Raw genomic sequence first — 10,140 nt, 5'->3', positions numbered from 1 at the left:
CATATCTGAGGCTACTGACTATAGAGTAAACATCTCAATCTAGAAAAGGTTAACCAATCAGGTTCAAAATTTAAAGGCATATGATGAAGAATAGGAATGAATTTCCAGAGGATTTTGGACTCAGTCACAAATGAGATTTTGCACTAAAACAATAAAAAAGTCTAGAAAAAAAAATTATAACCTTCTTAATAAAACGTTGGACATATAGCCAAAAGTTCTTTGAGTAATAATGTAATTTGTTCTCTGGTTCTAAGATCTTGGCAGATTTATGTTATGATTTCTTGAAATACTATAATTAGGATCAGAATTTTTGACATGGCTTTCAGGTAGTCTAATTATTCTTAAAATATCTTTACTTAATCTGATTGAAAAATATTTTTGGTATAACTTTTTATTGTTTTTTATCCTTATTTTCCAGACTTTTTAAATTGTTTATATTGCCTCTTGTTGCCTCATGGTATCATTAGCTCCTATTTTGTCAGTTCTAATTTTTAGGAAATTATTTTCTTGGATAAGATTTTATATCTTATTCCAAAATGTTGATTATCTTTTTTCAAATATTTCTTGTTTATTTTCTTATTTTTTATCTGATGGTCTCATTTGTTTTTTATTTTCAAATAAGTTTAGATTTCTTGGACTCTTACTTCACTTTTTTTGAGAATTCTTGTTGAACCTTTGGCCAAATTATATATTTGTTTTCTATAGTTAATTTTTGTCCTTCCTTTTCCAAGATATTGACTCTCTCTTGCATACCTCTCTTTCTTTTCCCAGTATTTCTTCTACCTCTCTTATTTGACTTTTAAAATCCTTCTTGAGCTCTTCCAAAATGGCTTTTTGGGCTTCAGACCAGTTCATATTCCCTTTTGAGGTTTCAGATGTGGGTTTGTTGACAAAGTTGTCCCCTCCAAAATTTCTACTTTGATATTCACTGTCCCCATAATAAGAATCTATGGTACATTACTTTTTGCTCATGGTGTTTGCTTCCTCCCTGGCCTTTAAAAAAATTGAGCTCTCCTGCTGGGAAGCATGGGCCATTGACCTAAGCTTCTTTTGCTGGGAACCTGGGGCCTGGTCACTGGCTTTGTGTGCTGGGTCCTCAGATGCTGACAGCTTGAGGTTGTAGGGTTCTGGCAGCTTACCTGGTGTTGGGCTAGAATCAGCAATACTGGATCTCCAGGGGTAGGATTGGGTAGTCTGGGCCCTGGTGGTTGCCTGCTCAACTGGACCTTGCAGTTGTATGCTTCACTGCTGTAGGATGTCTCTCTGCCTGGGGCTTTCCCCCTTGAACTTGTGCACCCCAAGGTTTTGCTGAGACACTAGGAGACTTGGCTGCCAGAGAATGCTGTGGCACAGTGGTTTTCTGAGCTGGTTTCCACTGGTTCCCCTGCCCTTACTGAGGCACTTGGGGGTCTTGGTGTTGGTGCTTGCCTGTTCCACTTCCTGGGGTTCAGGAACTTCCCTAGGTGCACTGAGGTGGGGCTTTCTGCTAGCTTCCTGGGATGTCTCCTGTTCTGTACTGTGCCCTCTCCCCCAGAGTGAGAGGGGCCTTTCACGTTAATCCCCCAAGGTTCCTGGGTTACCACATTACTGCACCCCATCTCTCTGCCGCTTCAGGTGTTCCAGATATGTTCCTGGGGTGATATTTTCTGGGTTTTCATAAGTTAATAAGCGAGGTTTAGAGTGACTTATTTCTTACTCCACCATCTTGGCTCATGGAAGCTGAGTCTCTAAATTATATATTTGTTGAAGGATGTTATATAGAGCTTTTGGAGTCATTCTCTTTGTATGAGTTTGAATTTAGGGCAATTTTGCCACCATATGATAGGATATGTTTTTTTTCCACATTCTGATAGCCTTCTTCTTAACTTATGATTTTATGTTCAGATTGTTATCTATTCATATCCAGTAGAAAGGTCTAGACTTAGATTTTGTCCTCTTTGTTGCTTCTGCTGCTTTCTTCTTCTATGAAGGCTATTATTCTGAGACCTCTGACTGGGGATCTGCAGTTTTCCTGTGCTCCCAAATTAGTGTGAACTAGGGAAAAGACCATTCACTTCTTTCCTCATAAGAAGTCAGCAAGAGTTTGACCTATTTTCCATTCAAAGCAATGATCTTGTGATCTTGCCCTTATTGGACAAGTATACCTCTGCTGAACTCATATGAGCCCACTGGGAAGCTCTGCAAATTCAAAATGACAGAACTGCTGATTCTCCTTTGTTCTGGAATTTCTTCCCTGATTAATGCATTGAGAACATCAGACTGAAGAGCTGAGAACTCATTCCTTCCCTAGGCCAGAAATATAGAGATGCAGCTTAATTCTTGCCTACTCTTAGTAGAACCACAAGGTTCTACAAGACATTTTTTGCTCTTTGTAATCTAAATTCCAATCAGTATCAACAATGGATTCCATGAAGTTCTTGGACAATTTGAATTCACAATATAGATAGATAGATGGATAAATAGATAAATAATAGATAGTTATACAATATGTATGTCTGTGAATACACATACCTAGATTTACATATGTGTATGCACACCCACACATACATAAGCTGCCTATAGCCCAATGGAAATTTGAAATAAAAATTGAGTTTAAAAAAGTTATTTTATTCATTTGTTACTCTAAGTCTATAGCAAAGCATAAGAAAATTTATTACTGATTCAGGTTAATTACAAAATAATGAAGTTATTGGAATCAAAATATTGAAATTAAAATTAAATTACTAAATATTGTACTGAAAGATAAACATTCACTGTTAAAATTATTAAAATGTTGTTGTTGTCATTTCAAATATTTTAGCAATGTGGCCCAAAATGTTTTTTTTCCTTTACAACTTGAGTACATCCTTGTAGGTGCAGACAACTTTATATATTTATCAGTAATTTTGCATGCTCACATTCCCACATAAAGAATCGAGTGTATTTGACTAACCTGCCATATTATCTGAAGTCAGAAATGCTTTAAATGTAATTGCTTTGTCCTTGAAATATTTGTTTTTCAACAAATGACCTAATATAATTGAAAACCAAACTTAAAAAAATACTTTCACAACCTATGATTTCTTAGGGGTCCAATTAACTGTAACTGATTGATGGTTGTAGTCTTTTAGAGTGTGAGGATTTTAAGGCCAATTAACAAGCATGGGTATTTAAAATCCCTTTCAGTATCATCACCCAATAGATGTGTTGGGAAATACATAGAAATGTTGAAGCCAGTTTAAGTGTCTTTTTTTCTTTCCTTCCTTGTGAAAAGTAAGATTTGGAAGGCATTTTTGTAGGGTAATCCTTTGGACTACAGACCTAACAGTGAGATTTCTTGTTCAAAAGATATGAATAGTTTTATAGTATTTGGGAAAAGTTCAAAGTTGTTCTTCAGGATGGTTAGACCAGAACATAACCCAGGCAATAGTGCATTATTGTAGCAATTTTTGGAACTCTCCACCATTTATCAGTTTCATTTTAATATAAGTCAATCTGATAGAAATGAGGAGGTATGTTAGAGTTTTTTAATTTTTATTTCACAATCAATAGTGGTTTTAAAGTATTTTATATTGCTATTGATAGCTTTGTTTTGATCTTCTGAAAACTGCCTATTCATATCTTTTGACCATTTATCAGTTGGATAATCAGTTGACTTTTTCATGAATTCAAATGTTACTTATATTTTTTGTGAAATTAGGCCTTTATCTTCAGAGAATCTTGCTATGATTTTTGCCTAGTGTCCTGCTTTCATTCTACTTATGGCAGCATTGATTTTGTGCAAAGTCTATTTGATTTCATGTGATCAAATTATCCACTTCACTTCTCACAAATTTCTTTCTCATAAAAAAGGGAAAAGGACCCATATGTTCAAAAATATTTATAGCAGGTCTTTTGTATTGGCAATGAAGTGGGAATTGAGGGCATGCCCATCACTTTGGGAATAGCTGAATGAGCTGTGCTATATGACTGTGATGAGATATTTTTGTGCTATAAGTAATGACGAGCAGGTGGATTTCAGAAAACACTTGTAATTACTTACTTGAACTGATGCATAGTGAAAAGAACACAACCAGAGGAATGTTGTACACAGTAACTGTAATATTGTTGAATGAAGAAATGTGAATGATTTAGTTCTTCTCAGCAATACAATAATCCAAGACAATCCTAAAGGGCTAATGATGAAGCATACTATGTGCTTCCAGAGAAATTGATATTGTTTGAATAGAGACTGAAGCATGCTATTTTTCACTTTCAGTTTTTTTCTTTTATTAGGTATTCATGTACAGAATGACTAATGTAGAAATGTTTTACAGAATTACATATGTCTAACCTATATCTGATTGTTTACCACCTCAGGGGGCGGGGTTTAGGAGGAAGGAAGGGGTAGAATTTGGATCTCAAAATTTTAAATAAAAATGTTAAATATTAAAAAGAGAATACTTTATCCTTTATTTAGTTCTTGCTTACACAACAACCCTGTGAGGTAAGGACAGCTAGTTTCATCAAATCCTGAATTATAGGTCATGTAAGTGAGGCTGAGATCATGCTACCAATGTATAACCTCTTTATTGTCACATACTGAGAAAGCAGCAGAGCCTAAACCACTGCAATGGGTCCCTGACTCTAAGCCCAGGGCTCTTTTCATTTTTCCATACTTTTTTTATTAATTAATGCTTAGAGCAGTGGATTTACATCCATAAGATCTGGCTCCTCATTAAAAATGAAAATGTGGTCAGGAAGAGAAATTGTCTCCAGAGAGTAGAGTAGGGCAAGAATCCTTTCTATTTAAGAGTCCTGGACCCATTCAACTCAATCATCTTTTTAAAAGGGAGTTTGTTTTTTGTGACCTGGCAATGTTTCTAAAATTAATTAATATTTAAAGGAGAGGCTATATAATACAATGGGAACAATGTTGAATGTGAAGAGAGAACTGTGTTCATTGGAAATTAGAAACTTATTAGTAGTTTGACCTTGAACCAACCTCTTGTACTGCTGGAGTTTCAATTTTTTCCTCTGTAAAATCAGGATAGTTATGCCTATATCACTAATATATATAAAAAAACAACTTTATGAAAATAGAATTTAATGTTAGAAGGAATGTTTTCTAAAAACCATAAAGCACTACATAAATAGCAGCTAAATGTACCCAACATTTTGTTATATTAATGAAGGAAACCATCTGAATATGATTTTATCCCAACAAGAAAAGGTAAGTAAGCTATAGTCTGTATTTCTAACTTTAATATCTCTCCCTTTTGACTAGAGCTTGTTGTGATTAGTTGATTTCTAAGCTCTCTGATACTAGAAAATTCAAAGATCTTACTCAGAGACTAAGATTCAGTAAGAACAAAAGAATCATTCACATGAAATTGTAATAGCAATCTCCTGTTCCAGAGAAGGTTTATGATGTGCAAGTACTTGTGTTATGCAATTGTGAAGCACGATTAGATGAAACAAAACCATGGACAAGAAAGAACTTGGCAAAGATAAAAGTTCTCTCTTTCTTTGTCTGTCTCTTTTTGTCTCTCTCTCTCTCTCTGTCTCTGTCTGTGTCTCTCTGTCTCTGTCTGTGTCTCTGTCTCTCTGTTTCTGTCTCTCTGTCAATGTCTCTCTCTCCCTCCCTCCCCCGCAGGGGATTATTCTCTCATTATCCTCATTGTTATACAGATATGTTGAGTTAGAATGGGTTAACCAACATATTAACAATGAGTGTGAAATATAAAGGAGGAGATTTATTTTGGCTAATCATTCTGTGCTTAGACTTAAAGGAATGTTATTTTTAATGTGAAGCAAGTATTTCTAAAGGTTTCTTCATGTCTGGGGAAATCCAGGTCGATGGCCTGCTTTGTCCCATATTTCCCTTTAGATATTAAATGTGTTGACCAACACATTTCTCCTATGAGATGACTAACCATCTACATCTACACTCCAAGGGAGGAGCTCCCTACAACCCAAATGTATGCTGTCCATAGGAAAAAAAAATAATCAATTTTGTTAAATATTTCTTTTTAGCAAGGGTTTTACAAATAAGACTTTGCTTATCCCACTTGCATTTTAGTTTTAAAAACTGTCAACTTGTGAGGGGTGAGACTAGGGCAGAGAGATCATTGAAACATCAATTTCTTTGGTCATTCGATATGATTTGGGGTGAGGTTAGGTGACTCTCTGACACATGGAACCAACAGAGCTGATGTTGTGTGTTCTGTAACTACTTCTCTTACCACTTTATTCATGACTCTTGTGTTTTATACCACAGACATTTCCGGTATAGACTTCATCTCTAAACCCATAGTCATTTTCATAGGATGTCATTTATCTGATCTTAGGATCTAAACCCACTCTTTATCACATTCCAATGCTACCATCAGTTGGTGGTTACCTGGGCTTTTCCAGGCACTCTGCCTTCCAATGACTCAAAAGACATAGACATTGAGAGACATACATTTCCCCAGTTTACCTAAAATGCAAGACCTGCCACAAAGAATTTTACTCTGCAGGAAATTTATTTCCACTGGACATAGATTATCAGGTCAGAACCAAAAGTATCTGCCTAACCAGATCTGAATGTACAAATGAACAAAGAACAAAATGATTTGAGTAGAAAATGATGTCATTCTTTGATGTTTATGTTTACATTTTAAAATATTTGACATCAAAAACTGTTTTGTAGTATCAATAAATTATGCTTTCTACATTAATTCTAACTTCTAAGGTTTCTTATTGAGAATAGAACAATAAAAAATAATTTTTCAAGGTGGAGTTGGTTTTGTACTTCCTCAATAATAATGACTACAATGATAGAGCATTTAGAGCTAGAAATGATCTCATAACTCAAAATATGATAAAGAGAATTTAGAAGGGATATTTAACATTGAATATAACATGTTCAGCATATTAAACATCTTTAAATATATACTATAGATCATCAGTACTAAAAACCAGTACTCTGAAAAAATAACATATTATTTAAAATGTAAGACAAAAAGTACAACCAAGCATGTAATGAATATTTATGATTTCATAACATAAACTGTCCAAACTGGATATTTAAAAAAATTAATATTCTTAAAGTTATCTTATGAATTATCTAATCTAACCTGTCCGCTTGTCTTTTCAGAAATCATGTCCTAGTGAGAAACAAACGACTTTCCTATTATGAATTACTAATTTAAAAGGTGAAATGTGCAGTAAAAATGGCAGAGAAGAATCTTACTGGCATGGAAGAATTTATTCTCTTAGGATTTTCTGAGCTTCCCAACTTCCAAGGGTTTCTCTTTGTTATATTTTTAGTCATCTATGTAAGTATCCTGTTAGGGAATGGTCTCATCATTGTAATCACCAATATCGAACCTGCTCTCCAAATACCCAGGTATTACTTCCTTGGAAACTTCTCCTTTGTGGAAATTTGTTACACATCAGTCATCCTCCCCAGAATGCTTATGAATCTTTGGAGACAGAAAAGAAATATTTCTTTACTGTCATGTGCTGCACAACTGTGTTTCTTCCTTATTCTGGCAGCCCCAGAGAGCTTCCTCCTAGCAGTGATGGCCTATGATCGTTATGTGGCGATCTGTAAGCCCCTCTCCTATCCTCTAATCATGAACCACAAGATGTGTGTCCAGATGGTGATTGGCTCCTGGGTGACTGGAATTCCGGTCTTAATAGGGCAGACATATCAGGTTTTCTCTGTACCCTTCTGTGGTTCTAACAAACTCAATCATATTTTCTGTGACATTCTCCCACTAATTAAGTTGGCATGTGGAGACACCTCTGGGGCTGAATTCTTTATTTATATTGATTGTTTCCTCTTTGGTTTGATTCCTTTTCTATTGATACTCTTGTCTTACATCAGAATCCTCAGCACTATTTTGAAGCTCCCATCAACCACTGGCAGATCCAAAGCCTTCTCTACTTGCTCATCTCATCTTCTTGTCATATGCTTATTCTATGGCTCTGGTCTCATTGCATATCTGCAATCCAAGTCCACTTACTCAGGCATAACAGATAAAATCTTCTCTCTATTCTACACCATTGTGACCCCAATGGTTAATCCTATGATATATAGTCTGAGGAACAAGGACTTCACTGAAGCAATGAGAAAACTATTTTCTAAATGTATAGGGTAAAGAATAAAATAATTTAACTTGCATATTATTGTATCCTGAGCCATTTCCCAAGTTTTTCTTCTGTTTTTTTTTTCTGTATGCCTTTCAAATTCTTAACATTTTCTCCTTGTTATATTAAATCTTTTGACATTACTTTTCTCAGTCCCTCCATGATATCACATATTTTTTTAATGTGTAATCAAAGAACAAACTTATCTTTGTTGTCATTGCGGTTGTTGTTTTCTCACAATATTAATAAGGGACTACCTTTCCACCAAAAGTGTAAGATGAGGGAAGCTAACTGATGCATTGGATTGAACACTAGCCTTAGAGTCTGGGGGACCTAAGTTCAAATACAGCCTCAGACACTTATTAGCTGTTAGACTCTGGGCAAGTCACTAAATCCTGAATGCTTCCAAAAGAAGTGTGAGGTCACTGTGGCACTACTACCTCAGTATTCCAAACCAAAGTCATGCAGTGTCTATAACAGGCACTTACATGATGACAATAATAATATCTTCAAGGACCATGACTACAATTACAACCTGAGGCTATTGAGAGATTTTACTTAGGTATGTCTGAAAGCTTCTTGTCCTGTCTCCATTTTTTCTTAGTGTTTCTAGATTGAAATGAGAATATTATCAATTTTCTTCAACCTGAAATGTTGACTGTGGTTAATTAAGCTTTGGGATGTATGATTAGGTTGCATTGTAGTACCTTCCTTGTAAATTGGAGGCATACTTATTTACTAATAAATGTGACTTCTTTTATTTTTGTCTTTATGTTGGGAGATACACATGGCTGGAATTGGGGAATAGGAACTTTATCTCATTTCATTGCAGTGCTCACAAGATTCACAGATCAATTGTATCATTTTGTCAATTAATATTATTCAAATGAACTACTGCAGATTTTTTTGTTTAATTTTGAGCTAATATACTGAGAAGGAAAAAATACATTGTTTTTCTAAACAGTAGGTTTTGGAGAAATGTCTTTTCTATCTTGATTTTGGTTAAATTGCTGTGTGTGTGTGTGTGTGTGTGTGTGTGTTGTGTGTATTTAATAAATATATTATTGGCATAATATGATCTAAACCTCAGTCAGAAGCTTGCAAATATCATACCAGAAGGGCAGTTAGCTGAGTTTTTCTTATATTATAGTATTTAGGAGTTAAACTATGCTGAAAGATTGCAAATTCCATGCTTAATCCACCGCCTGAAAACCTCAAGGAAACTGGAGCCCAGAGATTATAAAATAAGAAAAACATAAACCGAAACAAACAAAAGAAAAAAAAAAACCACAAGGTATTCTTTCCAAATGTGTGCAGAGCCTGACCCACACAAAAAGTCAAAATATAGAAGACATTCTAGAAATATGAGTTAATTAACAAAAGAAAAAAAGAAAAAAAGAACTAGCATGACCTAGGACTTATCTCACTGATCCCCAAAGGAAAACAAAAAGAAAAGAAAGTGACATTAAAATACCTTAAGCAAAGCCCTAAAAGGAAAAGACATGTTGACTTCAAGTTCAAATAAATTTCCTAGAATAAATGACACAAGAAAAAAAATTTTTGAAAAAAAATATAACAACACTGTAAAAAAACAATAATTTTGAAAGATATAATCAATTCTTACTAAAAGGGAGCAGGAATAGTAACAGATAAAGTTTGAAGAGACAAAAGTTTTTGTACCAAAGAAAATATAGGCAATTGTTTTGATTTGTTATGGCAATTAAAAAAAAATTCTTTTTTTCTTTCAACATCAGGAGAGTTGATAGGGTGAGAGGGAAAATATTTTTAGTTGAGAAATTTTAAATTAAAAATACTTTTTAATAAAATATAAATTTAAGGGAATTTAAATTTTAAGAAAATTTTAATTTAAATCATATTAATTAAAATTAAATTTATATTTAAAATTTCACTTCAAAATTTCAATTGAAACAAAAGTTTTAAGAAAAAGTCAATTGATTTTATAAATGAAATGTAAGTACTAGAAAAAAAAGAATTAGAAAAGTAAATGAAGCTTTGGATGAAATACTGGAAAGAAGAATTAAA

At 34.1% G+C, this 10,140-nt stretch overlaps 1 protein-coding gene across 1 annotated transcript; it reads left to right on the top strand.

Annotated features, from left to right (window-relative positions):
* Positions 1 to 5,167: 5,167 nt before the first annotated feature.
* LOC114031602 (olfactory receptor 10AG1-like) lies at positions 5,168 to 8,108 on the top strand. The gene is made up of 2 exons (XM_027846735.1): positions 5,168 to 5,191; positions 7,158 to 8,108. Exons 1-2 carry the CDS (start codon positions 5,168 to 5,170, stop codon positions 8,106 to 8,108), a joined length of 975 nt encoding a protein of 324 aa, XP_027702536.1.
* The last annotated feature ends 2,032 nt before the right edge of the window (positions 8,109 to 10,140 follow it).

This window comes from Vombatus ursinus, unplaced genomic scaffold, assembly GCF_900497805.2.
Source record: "Vombatus ursinus unplaced genomic scaffold, bare-nosed wombat genome assembly UNPS02015184.1, whole genome shotgun sequence".
NCBI lineage: Eukaryota > Metazoa > Chordata > Mammalia > Diprotodontia > Vombatidae > Vombatus > Vombatus ursinus.
Note: the sequence above shows the minus strand (reverse complement) of the source record. Positions and strands in the feature narration are given on the sequence as shown.

Coding starts and splice junctions, on each gene's coding strand:
- LOC114031602 (XM_027846735.1), top strand. CDS start 5,168: ATGATTTTATCCCAACAAGAAAAG. Junction 5,192..7,157: donor TTTTATCCCAACAAGAAAAG/GTAAGTAAGCTA, acceptor CTAATTTAAAAG/GTGAAATGTGCAGTAAAAAT.